The sequence below is a fragment of the Pithys albifrons genome, chromosome 4 (assembly GCF_047495875.1).
Source record: "Pithys albifrons albifrons isolate INPA30051 chromosome 4, PitAlb_v1, whole genome shotgun sequence".
Taxonomy (NCBI): Eukaryota; Metazoa; Chordata; class Aves; order Passeriformes; family Thamnophilidae; genus Pithys; species Pithys albifrons.
Window position 1 is genome coordinate 72677643 of NC_092461.1, and position 22445 is coordinate 72700087.

General features: G+C 39.8%; 1 protein-coding gene across 7 annotated transcripts in view; it reads left to right on the forward strand.

The window, feature by feature from the left end:
- The window catches only part of NOL4 (nucleolar protein 4), a 203402-nt gene extending 186804 nt beyond the window's left edge, over positions 1–16598 (forward strand). For 6 of the 7 annotated variants that reach the window (XM_071554586.1, XM_071554589.1, XM_071554588.1 and 3 more), the window contains 3 exons: positions 4299–4479; positions 8616–8696; positions 14652–16598. In XM_071554586.1, coding sequence (XP_071410687.1) covers positions 4299–4479; positions 8616–8696; positions 14652–14845 — 456 coding nt within the window. In that variant the 3' untranslated portion in view covers positions 14846–16598. Of the gene's footprint in view, positions 1–4298; positions 4480–8555; positions 8592–8615; positions 8697–14651 lie in introns of those variants that run through there. The other variant, XM_071554590.1, reaches the window with a different exon arrangement.
- The last annotated feature ends 5847 nt before the right edge of the window (positions 16599–22445 follow it).

Here is a 22445-nt window from a genome sequence, read left to right on the forward strand (position 1 = left end):
TAGTGAAGGAGATGAGGAACAGAAAGGATGAGTGACATTGCAAAAGGTGCTTCCACGAAGGACAGACTTTGTAAAAAGAGATGTGTGTGCTGTGCCTCTGTTGGCAGGGGAACAGGGCTGGGATCTGCCAGTGAGCCTTGCTCTTTGTACCACGGTCCTGACAATCTGCACTAGCATCTGTGTTGCTGTGGATGGTGATTCCTCTGGAAACGAATTCATTTGCTGCTCAGAATATCAGTCAGAGCAGAGAAGGGTTTCCTCAATATACAGGTTATGCAATAGTTCATGGACTGTTCTCTTACTATATACTGTCCTTAGAAGGTTACTAAATTGCTTCTGTGATTAAAAATGAAATCAAATAAATTGTTTCTATCTGCTCTTTTATGGGGAAAAAAATGTGTTCTCCTGGTACACACCTTGACATAAAACTGAGACATAAATATCTCTGGTATATATCAAGTTGAGGATCACAGCAAGAACTTCATGTGCTTTTTCAAACCAACAGATAAATTTTGCTTTTAGTATGCTTTTGTATCTAAAAGGTATTTTCCATTTCTTTGATTTCCATAATTTCCCAGATGATATGCTCAAGACTTAAACTGCTTCTTCTCCAAAATAAATTCATAGAAATATTGTTAGAAGAATGACTTATTTCCATTGCCATTTACAAAATTAAGATAGTGTGAGTCAAATTCTAGACAAGCAGATGTTTTATCTGCATCTTGCTCATACTTCTTATAGAAGGTAAATCATAATTAGTTTAAAAATGGTTAGTTAATACTACAAAGGTTTAATAAATTTTTTGTGAATTACAACAGTGTATGTTCCAGGTAGTTAGGTCAAACATACTGAATACTAAATGATTAGTTAATTGTTAATGGTTATTATGAAATTGAAGTACTTTTAAAATAACCTTTTAAATAAATCTTTCCAGTGTAAACATTACATAGGGAGAAACAAGAGGTACTGAATAACTAACACAGAATGTTTTAAAAATCTCAATTCCCAGTGAAATCAAGACCTACACTGTGTTTCATTTCTACATCAGTTTGAAAGGAAGGGCAATTCAGATGAAAAGAAAGAAGAGAATAAATATGAGAAGAATAAATCTCAAGTATACAAAAGTGAATATGATACTCGTATTCTCTCTCCCCAAGAAAAAGAGAGCCTGGCTTCTTTATCCTTGGTGTGGCTGCAAGGAAAAAGGATACAGTTTTGCTTTTTGAAGTACAAAATATTTTTTAAAAAATGCTTAAATCCCAGCAGAATGTGTTAAAGGCAACACCTAACCCTCTGGGAGGGCGTTAATGGTTCATAATCCTACCAGTAGGGCTGACACCTGAGCCTGCTCAGAAAAGCTTGCCAAAAATTCTGCCCTGCTTCTGCATTTAGTTATCCTTAAGTACTGATGTAGAGGATCTGATTTAATGTCTGAAATGTCTGAAACATATTCATCATTTAGGGTCAGATGATCAGTATGCTCTTTAAAAATATATGTAGTGTTTAGGAGAAGCTTTTTGTTTAGTGGCCAAGAGATTATGGCTCATATACAGAACCAGGTGTCCTGGACTCAGCATCATGCTTGACCCCTTCCAGCACCCTGAGGAATGCCTTCCCTACCAGCATGCTGAACTCCACCTCAAGCCCCAGCCCATGGCACATCACAGTGTTGCACGGGGCTGTGGTTAATTCTGCACAAACATCTCCCTTCAGCAGCACAGCTACAACCTTGGATTCCCAACTTTAGAGCAGCTTATGAATTTTGTGTTAGGGCATAACTAGAAGGGAGCAGGGCTGGAAGCCTCCCAGGGCAGCACTTCTAAAAGGGAACTGAGTCATGCTCCCTTTTTGTTTGCTATCTCTGTAGCCCTATGAATTGTGCATTTCTTTCCCCACAGTGGCACAGCTTCAGCAGTGACTCCCACTGCAGTTTTGCTTTGAGCCTGGTTGCTAGGAGATGGCAGCTCTGAGTTCAGGTCTCCTCCTCACCACAGCCAGCAGGGACCTCACAGCCCAATTTTTCCGCCTCTTCACCATGTTCTCCAACAAGGAGCCAAAGCTCTCATGTCCCTGGCCATGTGCTCTGACACGTGGGCTGATGTGCCCCAAGGTGCACTAAGCACACCTGCTCTGTCCCCCAGCCAGGGTCTGCATTTGTGCTTTGTTAGAAACTCACATTTAGGGCTTCAGTGTGCTGACTAGAGGGGCTCTGGAGGATGTAAATTCCAGGACAGCAGATTCGTGGGTGAGGATATCCTCCAGTGAGGATGAGGTGACAGGCCCTGAGATACTCTGTTCAGCTATAGGAGTTAGTCCTGTTTGCACTGCGGCCCTTGAACACAGTTTAGTTCTTGATAAATTTGTAGAAGATCCCTTATTGATCTTTGTGAATAAGTTGAGGCTCTGAGTGAGTCTGTGGCAGGAAGCATCATCTAGTTTTACACATAAGGATACAGAACATCTGAGTGTGGAGAGTGTTAAATTTTGGACGATGAGTTAAGCTTTGTTGCAAGACGGAACTTTACTATATAGCTTATGAATATTCTCAGAGAAAATAATACATTTTTTCTCCTGAGAGACAGCAGTGACCTTGGGAGATAAAAGGTAAATGATATTAAAGTTGAATTCCTGGCAAAAATATGTTGCAATTCGAGTCATTTGTTTAAGATTATTAGTACTTAAGAAAATGCTTAGGAGATCACTTTGGCCAGCTCTCTTAAAAATGCAAAGCTCTGCCTCCACTCATGTTAGTGCCCAAGAGGCCCCATTCTTCTTGTTTATGGAATTAATTGTCTGATGGTTCAGTGTTCTATATTAAATATTAAAATTTCTGTTAATAATATATAGACCTTCTCCTGTCAGTTGTGCCCAATTCTCTTTCACCAATAAATATCTGCAAGACAGGGATGTCTTCAACTCTGAAAAGTTGATAGTGTCTTATTTAAGATGTGGAACCAACAACTTCTCCTAATGCATACAGGAAAGCTGCATCACAACCCTTTTTCCTTCAGCACAGAGACAGGATGCTGTTTGCTCTCTCTGAGTAAAAACTGTAAAAAAGTCTCAGATATTTTATAGCATTCTTAATACGTCTGGTATATTTAGCAACCATAAAAGGATTGTGCAGAAGACAAAGACATAAAATGGACAAAATCTTACACAAAGGTGAGGTAATTCTAGTAGATCTTTTTTTCCCCAGTTAACTTCTCTGAAAAGGTCTTTTAAATACAGATCTTACAGAGATCCATTTTATTTGAAATCACTGAAATATATTTTCATCAGATGAAGGTGTAAAATCAGATCCATAAAAAAGCCTAAAACTTTAAACAAACAAAGAAAATGTTCAAATATATTCATAGACTAAATAGAAAATCTGGCACTCAGGTCTCTGTAGTGGGATGAGCAGTCACACACTGGTAGTTTTTCTTGCTTCCAACTACTAAAATGCATTCAAACTTCTCTTTATGCTTTTATTTTTTTCACCTGTGTCATTACTAAAGTTGCCACAGGAACATTCTGTATTCATGAGTGGAGGTGAGGTGCTCTAAGCAGTAGCTACAGTAAGTGCAGATGAGGAAAAATACACATTCACCTGAAACACCATCTGCTTTAGGGGGAAACTGAAGAGCTGTTGTGCTAAATTCTGTCAAATATTATGTGATCATCTAAGAGGCTAACAGGGAGCATTGAGGAAAACTTCTGGTGTACAAACAGCAATGGCTCCTACATAGATAATGTGTAGAGACATCCCTACCTTTTGGCTTTTGTGTGGAAGGACACTCAGACTTCCCCAAACACAGGGAATGCTATTTTATTCCATTCCTCTATTCCTTCCTTTCTGAGAATAATACTTCAAAAAAGGTAGTTGGTGCATTCTGTATCAATTTATCTTATTGAGAAATATATGATTCTCTGACTTGAAAGAGTCACTCTGGTATTCAGGAAGTAATGGCTTTTTCCTATCCTTTCCCACTATTTCTGGACAGAGTTTTTTTTTTTTTGCAGAAGACTGTGAGCTTTTCAGTGAGAGGGTACTTCTTCTCCCTTGAGAAACAGTGTGGTTGATTTGTGTAGCACAAACAAATGAATATTCCCAGATTTTTAGGAAATCTGTATTCTTGTTTATTTCCATTGTTTCTTTTCAACTGATATTTGGTCAACGAGAAATATATCTGTGCTTGTTTAGCATCTGTTATACTTTTCTGAAAGCAGTAGATGTAGAGTCTTAACAATGGAAAAGACCCTCTCATGCAAGGTAAAATGTAACAATAATTCAAACCCTTTCCTTGCTTTTGTAGGACGAGGCTGCTCCATCTGACAAGCAGTACAAACAGGAGCCAGCCCAGGTCACTTACTCAACATCGGCTGTTTCCAGCACACAGGAGGTGTTGTACATCAATGGCAATGGGACCTACAGTTACCATAGTTACAGAGGGCTTGGAGGAGGGCTGCTAAATCTCAATGATGCTTCTAGCAGTGGTGAGTTTCCTTGCAAAATGTCCTTGTGTGTCTCTGTGCTCATGTGTATGTTTCCCCCTGCTGCACTAAAAGCTAGTCCAAGGTGTTCAATATCCATGAGGCAGTTAAATGCCTCCCTGAAATCCGATCCCATCAGATCTCGGAAGCTAAGCAGGGTCAGCCCCGGATTAGTACTTGGATGGGAGACCTCCTGGGAAATACCGGGTGCTGTAGGTTCTAGTCCTGAGGACTTCACTGGCACTGTCCAAGCTTGCTCGGCCGTGGCAGATGAACCTCAGGACTTAAACAGTGAGGCCAGTTCTGCGCACGCTGAGCCTCACCCAAAAATCCACTGCGCAGGCTGGAAAGGCACACCCACGTGGGGGACAGCCCTTCCCAAATCTTCGTTGGCGAAGCTGAGCCACACACACACATTGTCACATAATGAGCTGGAACACAATCCTGCAAACAGCTACTGCCGAGCAAAATACTTACTCCCTGCATGTTAATCTCCTTTCCGTTTCAAGGGACTAATGCACAATAGGGCAAGACTGAACCATAAGTCTCTAACAAAGCTGAGTAAAAAAATGCCAGGTTACATCTTCAGTCAATTTGTGTGACTTTATGAGGACCTACCCTGTCACTATTGCCTTTGCCTATTCTGATCACAAAATGAGGCCAGTAGTACCTCTTTGGCTCGAGTTTGAAAACACTGAACTCCATGTCATGTAACACAAATGAATTGATGTAGATTTCTCACATGGTCTCACCTGCTAGTTTAGTTTGCTACAGTGATATGGCATACCAAGTGTTAAATGAGAAAGCAGCATATTCATTTACTCTAAGCTAAAATGATGCTGACAAATATGTGTCACTGTGAGGTTGTATGTCCATCCGGAAAAAGAAAAAACAGTGGTGTCATTTATTTAGACAAATTCCTTTCTTCTTACACTGGCATATGTTTGTAACAAACAAATGCAAGTGAATTTTACTTTTTGAAATAGTTCCTCATACTGATTTTATATAAATTCAGAGCAATACTCATGTTATAAGAAGGATATTGTCTCTGTCAGAGAAAAGTGATTGCTCTGAAAGCCTGATGGGTCTATTACCTCAAAGAACCATATTTCAAAAAATGTCTCAGAAGACAGAGAAATCCCTGGGTTTGTGCCCTGGCTGATCCCTCTCTGGCTGGCAACAGTGCCCTGACTTAGGGCAAGATGGTAATTGTTCAGCTACAACCTCTTTATTCAGCATGCTCAGCAATTTTCAAAACACTATCAGGGCTGCAGCCTGCAAGGAGTTATTGGTATGTGGTATCCTGGGGACCTTCAATCATGTCTGCTTCCTCACTGCCCACCCCCAAAATTCTCAAAGATCTGTGAATGATTTGCTTTAAGTTTTCAAAAGACTTTAAAAAGATAATGTTTTAGTTGTCAAAAGTCTTTGACTTAAAGAGGCTGAATGATGATTACAATTGTTTCCATATGCATGAAAAGCACATCTGAGGTACCGATTATGGTCTCTGATCAAATATTTTCATAAGAGTAAGACAGGCTGTGGAAATCTGTTGTTTTGCAAAAATGGACAAGAATTTTAAAATTCTTTTATATTGTGACCAGAGAGGATCTGAGCTAGTTCTCACTGAAAACAGTTGGCATTTGCCCTTTTACTCAGCTAAGAGTAGGACTAAACTCCACATGTGTTATTTGTCAGCAAAAGCCATCAATACTGTCCTGATTTATATAATCTTAAACTGTGAGGAAACAACTGTTTTATGTACTTGTTTTTCCCTTCAAACATCTTGCAATAGGACACATTTTCATATTGCCCATTTTTCAGTGAATTGTGGGATTTAGGCAAAAGTATTGTATGTCTTCAGCATGCAATTTTTAAAACTTATGGACAAATTAAACACTATTAATTAGTGTTGCTGTCTTATTAGAAGCAACTTTTCCATTGTGCCTTTAACATAGAGGACTCCAGTGTTTTTTCACAATTAAAGCTCAAGATAGGTTTGCATACAGACATATGCTCAAACACTTCTTACTTGCCTTTCCCTACTTACAATGGAAAATTTTATCTATGTGTCCTCTTACTCTGGAAGACCAGTTAGCCATTGCACCTCCTCCACATGGCTGTGCATAGCTCAAAGGTTGTGCAAAGGTGTCCGTCTTCTCCACAGGGATCCTACAGCATCCAAAGTACATAAGCTCCACAAACCAAAAGTCTGTGTGTCAGGACTCAGAACCAGTTGTTGATTGCTAATAGTCTTCTTAGGTTGCTGGTTTCTTACCCACTTGCCATTTCAGGAAGATCATTAGGAAAGTTGGGGAAAGGCAACTGTGTGAATTTTTTAAATTTCATTGACACAAAACCAGTCAGTAACCAAGGTAATTACTTCTTGGCTATTGAGGGTAAATTGCTCTACCTCTGGTAGCCGGTTTCCTTGCAGGAGAAATGAGAAGACTTGGAGGCCAGTTCTTTGGGATATGTCAATCTTTTCTGATACGTCCATTTGTAGATAAGAGGAGTGGATGGAGTTGCAGTTGAGAGGGCTAACCATTGCCCTCCTGACTGACCTCGCAGTATCCTCATTATGCTGTTTCAAGGACTCTTGTTTCCACATATATGCAAGGCTGTTAAAATGGCTAATGATTTACCTCTCTGAAGAACAGGATATTTGCTTGCAAATTGTTTTCAGTACCTAAGAAGTAACTTAAGAATGCATTTCCTTTCCAATATAGTAACCTATCAAATGTTCTTGTCACATTTACAGATGTTCTTCAAGTGTAAAAATAAATACCCACAGCAGTCAGAATGTGTGTATCAACACATATGGTCTGGTTTTGCATATCTGCTAAAACGGAAAAAAAGAAGTTGCAATAGCTATCTAAAACTCATTGCTAGAATGCCTATTTCTGGACCTTCCCCCTCAGTATATAATTACTGTGTCCAATTAGCTCTTTGTCTACTAGTCCATTTGATGCATGCATTCTGCATTTTGTGACTCGTTTAATTTGGTTATTTCCTCCCTATAAAGTTCATCCCTGCTCTGACCTTACAGACCTAGCTATCTGTTCACCCAACTGTTTGGTGGCTCTGACTCAGGGACCTCTCTGTGCCTGCTGTTGCAGTGCTTCCCTCCACATGGGGAGGTCTGTCCTTCCACATGGCTAATTAGAGCCATAATTAGCTCCTTACACAACTGTATGGGGCAAGCCTTCATGCAACTGCTCAATATGAGCAAACAGAATGCAACAGCTTGTACAGTGACCCCTACTTTATTATGGGCTGGGAAAAAAAACACAGAAGGAAAAGGTTTGGCCTTGCAGCACGAAATCTTTCCCCTCTCCTTTTAAAATTTTAGGCCAATCAAGCTCAGCTGGAAACAGTCACCAATCAATCTGTTGGTTAACAGATTCTCTGTCAGCCTGTACATGGGCTGGGCAGAAGTCTTTGGGCACATCGTTCTTGATTCTTGTAGATGTTAAAGAAGAGCTGCTCTTTGAGAAGTGTGGCTTTCCATGGCTGCCTTTTTTAAAGGCTAATGCAGTTCTTGCCACAGAACAGAATACAGAACGTCCAAGGTGGAATAGTTCAGCAAGTGTAAAAAAATTTACTTGCCAGCTCCTAGCCAGCCACAAAGACTTCAGCTGCACCCCCTCCATCCCACCTGGACTGAGGTTGGAAAAATGTCCAGCTTGAGGGCAGGAGGGTGAAGACAGGAAATACTGTTGGGAGCAAAATCTCTTGCTGCCACCTGGAGCTGTTGAAGTCCCTACATGCTGCCTGAGCCTTTGCTGACACAGTGGGGTTGGCTTCTCTCCCCATGTATTTCTGTCCAGTGAGTTGCTGTCTGCCCTCTCCCAGTGACTGTCAGCTGTCAGCACTCTTCAAAGTCATGTTGCACTTGTCAGAGTCATGCTCTTCGCAGTCACTTCATTTTCTGAAGTCCATTTTCTTTAGGAGGTGTTTCTGCTGCCATTGCCAGGTTTCCTGAAGGTGATTTGGGGCTGTTTCTTCTGCATCAGTCTGATTTTCTCGTGTGTGTAAAAAAAGGGTATTTCAGACTCTAAGTCAGACTGGCCTTGCAGGACATGCCCTTGTGTCATGGTAAGACAAAGCAGCTGTTGTGTCTCCATTTCTCTACACAGACCTGCAGCCTACCTCCACCACAGCCGCAACTCAGCACTGCATCCCAGGCACCACAAACGTCCAGTCCCCTTCCAGCTCAGGTGAGTCCTCTGGCTGAATGTGAGTATGTTCACACCACGAGCAAATCCTGAGCCAAATCCTCAGCCTCCTCTCCCACCAGCAGGCTGCAGACCATAACCAATGGCGCAGTGCTCCAACCGATAGATGACAGACTCCCACCATACTGCTCAGCCCTCCCTGCTGCTCCCATCCTGAGGCTCAGAAGGTGTGCACCCTCCCAGCTGTTACATGTTTTGGCCTTGCTGAAGAAGACGGGGTTGCTGGGGGAAGCTCCTAGAGCAGATGCTTCTAAGCCCCAGCGATCAGCATGACTGTGCTGCTCTAGGGTGGGGAGAGGAGTGCTGAGCACCCTTGTCCACTTCTGCGTGGGACAGTAGGAAAGGTGCTTCATTTTTCCATCCACAAATTTGGTGAAGTTGTAACCTTCTGTAAAATCTTGGCATTTGCATGATTAATAGAGGCTTCTTGGTGATAAACTAGGCAAGAAAAAAAAAAGGCCAGGTAAGACTGTCCAATATGTAGTTAATTTTGAAAGTCCTGACTGGTTTACCCACAGGTTGGCTAGTGAAGTTGAATGGAATTTTTCCCATGGTTGCTCTTGCCACCTTGTCTTTATACCTCTACTCTTGCACAGCCTTCTGAGTTTTCAGTGCTATCCTGTTGACATCAAAACAATACAGCTTGTCTCTAACACAGCTGGAGCCTGGAGAATGAACAAACACAGAAAAAGAGTGATAGAGTTAGGAACCTCAGACAGTGTGTTTAATCTCATTTTTGAAAAGACAAAATATGGGGTTGAAAGAAGTGAAATGGTTTGACCTGTGTTTCTTGCTGGGAAATTCTGGCTGAATTCTGAATTTAGATCTTCCCCAAATTCCTCTTCTTCCTTCCTTATCGTCTTCAAATTATCAGATACATGGTATATGCAAACATTAGACTGTTCCAATAAATGGGGTCTCTGATACTGGGAGTATCCTACTTTTCTGCCTCTGCAGAAACCTGAGGAGGCAACTGTTAAGGTAACACAGGTATGCAGCACATAGTTAAAGTCCTGTGGTGGATAGGAAGAATGTCACATCATCATTTAGTCTTAGACCAGTATTTCTGCTGATTGTTGGAAAGGAATGATGTTCAGTGGCTGTAGGCATTCCTGTGTTTTCATATCTCTTTCCTCAGGCAAAACTAGCTGAAGGTGTGTTTTCCAGGGGGAAAAGGTGTAGAAGGGAGAAAGAAGCTTAAAAGGTCTAATTCATTAGTCTCCCCTGGCACTTGAAAGAACATTTTTAGGTACATCTGCTCTGTTTGAAGGCAGGAGGAAAAGAAGCATTAACATATGCATAATATCACAATAAAACTTTCTTGCTACAATAAAGAAATATGATTTGGAAAAAAGATAGCATACTTTAATAGGGTTTTTTATTTCAGGGTTTGTTTTTTTTGAGTATATGAGAATCTAGTATATACTCTCTTCTAAAGGTGCTCATGGGGAAAAAGTGGGGAGAGGAAAATAGGCACAAAAGAAAAGATATGCACAAGAGATTTCAAAGCGTGGGCAAATGTGTTTTCCAATAAATAAGTAACACTGCTTTTTGCATCTTCACTGTTGAAAAAGGTTGCTTAACTATTAATGAAAATGTAGATGCCCAGGTGCATAAGCACATAAAACTTCTAAAAATTATTTTTTATTCTATATTATTATCTACAATAGTGATAAGCATTTTGAGAGTCCCTGACACATTTATTATTCTTTCAGTAGTTGTTAATTATAAGATTGGTAGCTATCCAGTGACAACATACAATTCTTAAGGGGATTTTGCTGAGACAATTGATAGTGTCTAAACAATCAGTATCAGCACATCTCCATCTGACCCATATTTTGGAATTTTATATATAAATCATGTTGGTAATGAGCAGTGCATGAGGCAATAACTAGTTCCATTAAAGTCTTGCCATTTACAGAACAGCCGATTGTTCTGCAGTGTATTTAATGGCAGACGTTCCTAGCAGCTAATTTGATAAATGTTCATCTAGCACATGAAGAGTGGGTTTTAGAGTTTTCATATTCAGCTTGATGTGGCTCCAACAAGAACAATTTCAACTCACAGGGTGTAACTGGACAAAGTGGTAAATCAAAAATATTCCCATGTTAAAATGTCAATAAGGTGACCTCAACAAGAGGCAGAGCAACAATACTTTAATCTTCTGAAAGAGTATAAAAGAAAGGATCTGTCTCTGCAATTTCTTTCACCCACTGTTTGGGAGAGTGTTGTGCTGTTATAAAAACATGAGAGGTGACAACTGTGCATTATAATAATATGCGCTAAAAGAAGCAAAGAAAAGTAAGTCTCTTGTCTAAGGATCTGTGATATATGCCTCATCTTTGCTTGCGCACACAGACATTGAGGAACCTGGTAATGTTTGCAATCGAAATTTTTAATTGTCATGAAGTACTCCAGAGTAGGAAGCAGTGTGCTAAAAGGTGCAATAACACCTTGAAGGAACCTGACACTGCAAAATTCCTTGCAAAAATATTCATATTTCCCTCTATATAAGTATACACTTCCTTGTTCCTGTGAGGACTGGCAGCTTAATAAATAATTTTAAGTACATTAAGGAAACAGTAAAGATAGTTATTAAAAGAAATGGTGGTGAAGCTGTTCAGCTTTTTCCAGATTTAGTCATTTGTAGTGATGGCTTCTTGAGACAGATGTACATGGAGTGTCTACCTTAACCAGCTATTTTAAGCCTTCAGAATAGCTGTGATTTGTTAGTCTGGTTAAAGAGATGTGGTAGATATGAGTAAAGTTTAGGTTTCTGTGTTTCAATTGCTGATTTGCATAAAACTGCACAGGAAAAATCTACACTGTAAGAATAAGATGCCCGTGTTTCTTATTTTCTAAGTGATCAGGGACAACTGATGAAGTTATCAGTAAGTGATAGTATTTTAATTAACAGCCTGAACAACTTTTGAGAATCCCTATTACTGCCAGTGAGTGTCTATCCTAGCTATTAAAAGCTGAGACCAATATAATACATCCTGGGACTAATCTCTGAGTGAGGTATTCACCCAGATATAAAGCTTTGGCTCTCATAGGTAAGCTTCAGAGGTGAGATGTAGGGATCACGTAACATAATTAAAAGAACTAAAATTCTTATCCCCACATCAAGCATGGCTTTTTCTCCATCTGTTCAGCTCTCTTCCAGCACATGCCTCCCTGAAAAGGTATGGGTGTTCTCCCTGTCCCAAAACCATAGCCATGAAACTTTTCTCTGTGTGTTTATTTATTTGCTTTTTTATCCTCGGGGGGCTTTTCTTTGAGGGGAAGGAGGACAGCACTGTAACTTGTTAAGTACAAAGCAGGAGTTGGAGAGGGAAGTTAAATCCTATTTTCCTAGTATGTAGAAACACATAAAAATAAAACCAACAACTAGTTTGAAATATCTGGGGTAAGATAAAATCTGAGATATCTTATTTCCTTTGTAAATAAGAGTTTTTATACAAAAAAATTCTCCCAGACCAGGGAGTTTGGGTCCTGATTGTCCCTTGTGTATGCAGTCTGCCATCCAGGTATTTCCAGTACCTTCAGGGATGCAAAGATAAACATTCTGAAGAGTCAAAAATCTTTTCCTGATGCTTATTAATCCAGATGTCTAGAAATGTGGGGCCAGATCTTCAGTTTGTGACCCTATAGTGCTGTGAGAACTTAGACTGTTTTGTGCATGCTGGACATTTGGTCTCCCTAGTTTTCATTTCAGAGCAGTGCTTTGAATCATCAGCTTTGTAAGGAAAACCTGAGAGATGTAACCAAGCATATTTCCATGAATTTTCTACTTAGGAGTGAAATAAACCAATGTCCTGTTCCATTACTAAAAATCTGGTTAGCAATGAGAAAAAGCCTTCAGTTACGTCTCGTAAATAGACATGCTCTGCTGAAGAAGCTCTGTTCTGCCACATGAATGTGAGTCAAGGAAAAAACATAAAAGTTAAAATAGGTTCTTATGGAGCACAATGCCCCCCATATGTCAGTGGTAGCTTTTTCTCTACCACCTCAATAAATATAGAAGTCTTTCATGACTTCTTACAACCATTCAGTCCAGCTGGCTTTGTGGTTTGTATAACATTATTCTCTTTTCTGGATTAAGATTTTGCTTAGAAATACCTTCCGAGCCTCTTCAGACTGTGATCATTTTCCTGCAGCATGTGGTCACACCAAAACAAAATCACTGAGCTAATCGTTCTTTTATTTATCCTTTGTACACTGGAAGTCATTTAAAAGTCAGTTCATTTATGCCACTATAAAACTGGATAATACAGTTGTAAGGCTGAGTGCTGCTCATGCTAGTTGTGTAATAGGAAACTAGAGCTAATAGGACCCTTTCTGTGTGAGTGGTTTCTTTTCATAGTCCCAGCTCAGCTCTTATTCAATCAAGGGAAGATTTTTCATTAACTTCTGTGAGTAGGGGGACATGGCGATCTCCACATTCTTTGTGGTCTCAGCTGTACCTGTGCATGAATATAAAAGAAAGTAAGATTTATGACTGGATCTTAAGCTTCTGGAAATCAGACATCTCTTTGCATTAGTGCTCAAGACTGTGAGTCTGGTTTTGAATCTTGTGATTTTGATGGGATTACATAGGAGAACCTCCAGAGTATGAATTGGTGTGTTCTGCATTCTAGAGCTGAATATGCTAAATATTAATATTATTCCAGTCTTTTCTGGGAAGCCTTGGCATTGACATATACTGTCCTCATCAAGTTGAACAGTGTCATTTTTCTCATAGGAAAGCAAGATACATTGCTTTGGATAACTGGATTCAAATTTCCAGGACAGTATTAAGATCAGTCTAGTCTGATCTTCTGCCTGGCAGAACTATAAGTTTGCTACACTGTCAAAATGAATGAGCAGTGTTTTCCAGACTCATGGATAATGTACTGCTTGATAGGTATACCTGCCATCTGTACCCTTCCATGTATGTTTAAAAAGCCCTCAGTCCAATTCTACCCATCCAAGTTTACACTCCCAAGAAGAAAAAAGTGGAAAATGCAAACAATTTGTTAAACACCATGCATCTTAGCTGGTTAGTAACTGATCAAACAGCCAAGAAAATTCCACACAAAGCCAAAGTTCATGATGGCAGGGTTTTTTGCTGTTCACGGTAACCTGCAGACTGCCCTCAGGAGTGCTTGTCTTCTGCATGCAGCATACATGGTCTTGAGAATATTCTGTGAGGAGAAGTGCTAAGCATATTGCTATAAGCTGCCAGTGCAACAAAGTGATTGCTACAGATTCTCTTATCAGTGTTCTGGCCTTATAAGATCCTTGCAATATATTGCCAGCTGTATGCAGCCCTCACAGATGATAGTGTACTCCTCACTGTAGCAGCCAGATTGTCACCAGCCTAATCTCATTCATGAGCAGCTATTTATGCAAGTGATCAGACGGAGTCAGGCTAGTTGTGTGGATGACCATTTATCTATGTCTGCAAGGGATTCACAATCTGGCCACATGCTGATTGAAGCATAAAATGTGAAAATAGCTACCTAGAGAACATAAGTTTGATTTTCTGTGATAAAAATTGCAAGTGTGCAGATTGCCATGAAGTCTGCAATGGCAGTTGGAGCTGGGGCAGGCAGAGAAGATGAACTTTTGCCTGCTCACCAGCGCCAGATCTCCCAGGGCAGTGCTGGGGTCCAACCAGCTTACACTGTTGGGATACCCTCCTCAAGGGTGGTGTTATACTGACAGTGGACTTGCTCCTCATCTTCCACAAGTGGGGTCTCTGATACATAAATATAAGTCTCTGTGGTTCTTGTCAAGGCAACAGTAACAGAATAGTTATTGCTCATTTCTGCCACTTCTAACTGGCACTCAGCTGAGAGCAGAATTTGCTACTCTACGTTTGTATCTACAAACCTGTGAAACGCCTCCGGCACCAGATCTGAAGTTTCTTTTCTTTTTCTTTGTTATCTGCAGGTCCAACAGATCTCAGTATGAAGAGGCAATTAGCAACCAGCTCTGGATCCTCTAGTAGTTCAAGCTCTAGACCCCAGCTGAGTCCAACTGAAATAAATGCAGTGAGGCAGCTTGTGGCAGGGTATCGAGAATCAGCTGCATTTTTATTGCGTTCTGCAGATGAACTGGAAAACCTTATTTTGCAGCAGAACTGAGTCATGTGACCTTCACAGCAGTCTGGTCTTATCTCAGAATTTCCACTAATGACATTTTGATTTCCCAGAGCACACACTTCAGTTACTGCACAGTCTTTTAGGAGAGTTAATTACCATAATGCCACACTGTTCTTGATCCATAAAGTGACGTGTTAAGGTGCTTCAAGTGATCTTCGACCTCTGGTATTTCTGAGGTACTTTACTGTGTCCAGCCTATTGCTTTTGTTTTAGTGTGTCAGCATAAGTATCGAAAAAGTGGCTAGAAATTAACTCATTCTAACAAGTGGAGGAAACAGAAGATGCTGTGATGTTTTTTTAAAAAAGTGGTTCAAGATCCAAGTGCAATATTAGTGGAATGTGATACTGACTCATTGGACTTAAAGCTGCAGTATATGGCAAAACATTGCCAAATGTCCTGTTGCTACAGGGCGCAATTGCAATTAAAAGGATCTTGTATTTTAAAAAATGTAATTTTTATAAAAAATAACAAAACAAATGATTTTTTTTTCATTCAAGATTTTTCATTTTTACTTTGGTAAACTTTTTCACTGGTCCTGAAAATGTTTTGAGGAGCTATTTTAAGTCCCCCCTTCCTCTCTTGAACCTCTGGCTGTGCCCTTCTCCCCAACTTCATATTCTTTCTACAATGAGTAACTCTTGATGCTGGATTATTCCTCCCCTGTGTACTGTAAATTGCCATCTATTAAATACCTTCCAAAGGAAGCATGCATTTCCTGCATTCATACCATTCTCAACTCCATTCTGTAATATATTGCAGCTTTATTAGCAATTAATAACGAGTTGAGTGTTTTTTAAAAAGGCATATCATTGAGAAAAAAGAAGATAAATTGATTTCTTATGGTGAGCTCATCTAACTCCATCATCACTGCTGCTGTCTTATACAAGTCCCTCTAGTTGTGATTGGATGTAGATGATGAATGTTAAGAGGTTGCAAGTGACAATCTGAAAATTTGCACTCTTGTGTGTATTTATTTTTTTCCTTAATTTAAACAAAAATCTTACCAAGAAAGGTCAATGACACTTCTGGTATAATTTGTATAATTCCCAGGCCTAGCTAAAACCTGTACAAAACTGTAAATGGATGCAGCTGCAACTATAATAAAACTCTTCTCTCCCCTTCCCCACTCTTCCCAACCCCTCTATTTCTTACTTTATAATATTGATTACACATTAATGGTGTTTTCTTTGTGCACTACGGCAGGCTTCTTTTTAAATATCTAGAAAAAAGTACTTTAGTTTATGCTTACTGTACTATCTGTTCTGTTGTTTAGCTTTTGTTGAATAACAAGTTTCTTGTGCATTCCTAAATTTGCCTTATTTCATGTACAAAATTTTATGTAATTTCATTTTTGACAATGAGTTTAAGGCATCAGTGATATTTTATATCTACTTGTTACATATAGTTTTCCAAGTAATGACTGTGATTGTGACCAAGTAATGTGCACTTTTTCTTGTAACTGTGGACATTGCTATGCTTTTTTTTCTCTAGTGTTTCTAGAATTACTGTTGCTTACAGTTATGTAAAAGAAAAAGAACTTTTGTGATACTGTTGGTGAATATTAATGTGAAAAAGCCTATGAAATATGAGTATTTTGGAGGTACATAGATACACAAACATCTCTAGGTTGTGGACTGATGTTCACATATTTAAATGAGAATTCAAAACCTGAGGGCTGGAATCATTTCCTCTGTTTTGTTTGGGTAAATAAACAGATTTCTGTGTTTAAATGCATGATTGTGAAACATTGTAACATTTAAATTGAATATCATTTGAAGATATAACAGTACTGTCTTAAAACAGGGAAAAGGGCCTTCAGTACAATTTATGCAGGTGCTCAAACCTTGTTTTGCAAAATTATTATGTAAATACAGTAGGCTGATCTAGCTGGAGCTTTGTATTAATGAAGAATTTCCTCAATAAGAACAGAAGTGGGTGGTCCATAAATCAGGAGAACGAGTCATTAGTATTTTATAATTTAAAGTTGGCTAGAAGGAACACCATTTTGCCACTCCACATTTATTCTTAAAAATCTTTTTAGAGGCACCTGTTCTTGAATACGAGAATATTGTTGCAAATCCTCACTAGTTGCTATCTGCTCACTTGGGAGGTGTGTTTGTTCCTAGCATCATCTCACTGTGGTCATGAAAGCCTACAGCTTGTCTCTACCAGAGATGTGGTGTTGCCTCAGCTTTTCTCTCAACAGAGATTCAAAAGCCTGTTGAGATCCAAGCACTTTTTCCTCTCTTCCCCTTTCAAATATCTACACCTTCTTCTGTCTCTTGCATGCCAGGAGGGGATGAAGCAGGTACCTTGTGCCAGGTCACTGTCTTGGCCTCATCTAAAGAAAACCTCTGGCATACATCTTCCACAGAGTAGACCGACAATTATGCCTGGGTTTCAAAGTTTTCTTAGTTCTGTTGTGCAGGGCAGTGCCTCAAACTGCCAACTAAGCAATCAGCAGTTTCTTCAAGAGGCTGTTTGCTAGCCAGGAAAGCCTCACTGCTTTTCAAGCTGTCTTGCTAAATCCCGATAAGATAAATATGCTAGAAGATGAAGTAAGATATTTTCTTCAGGGTTCTGTCTTCTGGCTGTTCTTTCTTCTCCCTCAAATACCTTCTCTTGTGGGAGAAGTAGGAAACTGGGGTCACCATACAACCTTCAGGGCATGTGGCTAGTCTCTCCTTTTTCCTGCTCCATTTCCAGCCTACTTGGATAGTTCACCAAGTGTATATTCTACAGTGTGTCTTCTACACACATCCTCTTCTTCTGCATGCCTTCTCTAAAATATTTAGGGCCTTCTTCAATTACAGGAGCAATTGATGTCCTTCTCTAAAGTCTCATACACTTTCAGTAACAGTGTACTTAAATGGTTAATCTGTGCCAAATTCGAGCAGACTGATGGAGTTTTTACTCTGTGTCTGTTTAAATGCCTAAGTACTGGGTTTATTCATCTCTTTGGAACAATCATAGATTCAACTATAGTTTTAAATTCTTCTTCTTCTAAGAGGATACTGAAATTCAGATCTATCCTGTGAAGAAGAGACTCTGAATGCAAATCTAGATCCAAGCATCGCAATTAAATCTGTCTCCTGAGTCCAGGTCTCAGAGCCACCTACTCTGTCTGCTTTGAACCTTTTAAGGCAGCAAAGGCACAAGGAGAGCTCTTGCTCCAGCTAAATGTTTAGTCAGGCACCCAGCAATAATCTCAGAGTTATTTCTTTCTCTTACCTGCATCTTCTGTAACCAAAGCCTGATCACCTCAGCCTAAATATTGCTGTTAGGACAAGGCTGGTTCCTTCCAGCTTGGGCATGTCCCCTGAGTATGACTGCTTAAGGCTGCCTTCAGAAAAACCTTATCCTTATATCCAATATCTTTATGAAACAAGTACTTCAAGTTGATGGATGTCTCATTACAGAACTTCATCAGTACAGATTTGCAGTGCTGGTCCTCCTTGAGACAGCGTCACATCTTTCCAGCTATCCTGGAGTTGGGTTGTGAGTGGTCTTGTAACACCTTTAGTCTTGAAGGGATTTCTGGACAGGGAGGGATGGTGGGAGAATGTCACATAATGTCCATAAACTCGCATACAAAGTATCAAACTTGACCATGGTCTCAGTGTGTTGAGTCTCTGTAGGTTTACATACACACTGAGAAGGTGAGTCATTTATCCAGTTCTCTTCATGGTTTCCAGGGTAGTTTTCGTTGACAGCACAGGCAGCTGTGGGTAGTATCTTCTGATGCAACTTTGGTTTGTGAGAGTGAAAAATGCAACCAACTTATCAGCTAACCAGATCTGTTTACTGCTTTTGATGCCAGCTGGGAAACTGGAGTCAGAACACATGGAAAGAGATTTGGAGTCAGAAGTTTTTGTCTAAATTGGCACCTTACTGCCTGTCTTTGAAGGAGAACACCACCATACTAGCCATGGTAAGTATCAAAAGCTATAGAAAGACTATATGTAGGTAAGCAAGTATTTGACAGTTCTAAAGCTGCTCATCCTGCATGGAGAAGAAATTTTCTGACTGAGGGAAAGCAGATGAACATGGAGGTGACTGCAGCTATAAAACTAATTGGAAAACAGAGTTATACTGAAGTGACGGAATATTCTTGCTGTAATGACCTGGGACCTTGATGAATACAGTTTAGGTGGAGGTAAGTTTTGTTGGTAAAACTCCATTGAAATAAGGAACACTTTAATTTCTCTCAAGTTCTTAGCACTGTGTTAAAAGACTTGCCAAAAATATGTTGAAAATCCTCTGAAATTGGATTTGAATGGCTTGTGAGGCATTCATAAGACATATGTTTTTCTATATAAAGAAAAGCTGGTCTTGGTAGATCTTGGAGTCAGGATCTAGTCCCCGCTCCAACCACTACTGAAAAACACTTATCAGCATATGAAAAAGAATTATGAAATAATGGCTGAAATCAAGCAATGTTACTGGTATGTAAGAATATAAAATGTCTGTACTGGACAGAGTCAGTTGTGCACAGACTTTTTTTCTGCCCCTGATAATTTATAACAGAGACAAAGATGTACCAGATATAGCAGACTAGAAAAATACAGCAAGCATATAGTGAAGATTTCTAAATGCATGTCCATGGCCTGCAACAGTCTGAGGCTCCAGTGGGCTGTCCCTGGCAGGCAGGTAAGCATCTACCCTCTCACTTACTCCTCACAGTGGCATAGGGTGAGAACCCAAAGAGCAAAGGTGAGGGGAAAAAATGTGGGTCAGGTTGAACAAGTGAAGCATGAAAAACAGGATGCAAAGGCAATCCCTCACCACTTCCCAGTAGCAGGACCCCAAGCAGTGGCTACTTTGGACGTATACCTTTCCCCAATTTCCCCCACAGTTTTGTTGCCAAGAATGAAGTCACATAGTATGTGCATCATTAAAAAATGTCACACAAGGGAAATGAGTAGCTTGAAGCCACACAACCTGTGAATGCCTGGGTCTGTTTACCCCTTTCCATTGTCAGGACTAAACCAAATTTTATGGAACAGGGTACAGAAATGGTTTTTTACCCCTACCCAAATTGCCTGCTAAAATCGCTTTTATTACTACCGAACAAAGGAGCAGAAAGGAGCTGGAAAGGCTGTAAAATTACTACCTGCTTTATGAATAGAAATTTTATATTGTGCTACCTAATTCAGTTAATTTCTCCAAGTGCAGAGAATGATATTTTATGCAAAATCTTTTGCTCTCTTTTCTAATGATGTCTGGAAACACACTGAAGAGTTCTAATTATTGTCACTATATATACATATATATATAATTTGTTTTGTAAGTACACCTTTGCTGTAGTAAGCCAACTATAAAATTATGGTGTAAGAAGAGCTGTGAGAAGGATCCAGCACATGGATAGGCTTGCCCTGGTGTTCTTGACTCAGCAGGGAGCTAGGTTACAGTAGTTAAAGAAACAGTTACTAAATTTTCAAGGTTTTCTAGAAAAGAACTTTAATTAAAGTTTTTGCTAATACTCCCATGAAAACTTGTATCACTTAATTTTTCCCGTTTTCCTACAAGGGTTCTGTTTTGTTATTCTAAGGTTACTAATCAGCTCTTGGTGCTGTTTTTTTTATGCTTAGTCAAAACATAGTGAAGCACACAAAGCGAGAGAAGCAGCAGGAAGAAATGGAAAAGTAGGAATATTATTATTTTTCCAAACATGTCTCTGTTTAATTGTTTTAAATTAATTTCCTTTGTCGTTGCCAACTCATGGTGCTTTAGCATCATGAGCTTGACATATTTATTTCCTCTCATATGGTGTAGAAGGGAGGGAAGGATTTGCTCGAGCTGAGAAAAGCTCTTGTCCAAGCCAGCAGGCACCTTATTGTCAGCATTCATTGGCAGTCCCTCATATTTGAAACTTGCAAGTTCCAAGGGATGCTTGCCTTGCAGATCCATTCTCTAATGGTTATAGGAAAGGGCTAATGTCCCTGCTCGGTCTATTTATACTGTATTAAACTATGTATTAATGAATCTGAACTATAAATAACAACAAAAATAAAATTAGGGATTTAATAGAAATATTTAACATCCAGCATACAGTTGGAAAAATTGTCTCAGTGCTAAAGTATAAAATTATATGATTTCTCCTTTTTAAAAAATTAGTATTGTTTGTTTATAATATTAGGAATCCAGATTTCTTGTGCTACATGGGGAAATCTCTACAGTGCAAATCCACCTTCTTGTTTGGACTCATGGACTTGTTTGACTTGTTTGGTGTCAAAAAAGGGCAGCACATCCCATTTGATTTCCTTGCCAAATTCTTCATCTCCTTTTACCTTACAGACAGTGAAGACAAGAGGCTTGAAATCATACTCTACTGAAAAACTTCCATGTGGTTATTGACTAAAGTTTAATGGTTTGAACCCCAAATCATTTAGATTCTGGTGGAATGAAAGAATGATTTGGTTTGGATGGGGTCTTCAAAGATGATTTGTTCAACCTCTGTCTATGGGCAAGGACAACTTTCATTTGCTCAAAGTCCCATCCAACCTGGCCTTTAATACTTTCAGGGATGGGTCATTCACAGCTTCTCAGGGAAACCTGTTCCACTGCCTCACCATCTCCACTGTAAAAAATGTCTTCCTCATATTCCATGTAAATATACCCTTTTTTCAGTTTACAATCATTGTCTCTTGTCCTGTCACTGCAGACCTTGGTAAAAACTTGCTTTCTGTCTTTCTTATGTACTGGAAGGCTGCTCTAAGGTCTCCCCAGAGCCTTCTCTTCTCCAGGCTGAACAACCCCAACTTTCTCAGCATTTCCTCATAACAGAGGTGCTCCAGCCCTCTGATCATTTTTGTGGCCCTCCTCTGGACCTGCTCCAGCAGGTCCATGCCTTCCTTGTGTGGGGGACTCCAGAGCAGGCAACACTTTTATTGAGGCAAGCAAGGATACAACTGTCTTCCTGGTGTGCATGTGCACATTGCTGGCTCATGTCCAGTTTTTCATCTACCAGTATTCCCAAGTTCTTCCCAGCTCTCAATCCACTATTCCTCAGTCTGTATTGATATTGGAGGTTGTTCTGACCTTGTGCTTGACTGTTTTGAGCAGGTTGAGGTTCACATTGGTCCACTCCTCTAGCCTGCTGAGGTCCTTCTGAATGGCATCCCAGAGGAATCAATCTCTTGACCTGTTACTGGAATATGCATAGGAGTAGGCTGGTATGAGTTCTGTATGATGCTACAGAAAAGTTCTTTCCCAATGGCCTTTTAGGCATTGCATTCCCTATATTTTTGGGCTGAGGAGTTTGAAAAAACTCTGTGTGATGCTAAAGCTCAGATATGGAGAGCAGTTTGAGGATGTTTCAGTAGTAGTTCAAAAAATCTTCCAGTGGCAGTTTCTCCCAATGTCACTGTCACTGGGACTTTAGCATGATATTTTAAAACTTGAGGGATCCACTGCCAAGAAACTGAGACAGAAATGTGTCCCTCTGTAGATTGTGCTAGATGGTACATTTTTAGGATGTAAAGAAGTGAAAATTAATCTTTGCTTGAAAAGGGCCATCTGCCCATCCTTGTCACTGTAAAAGGACACTTTTTTCTTCTTTCTTTAGGGGAAAGTGAAAAT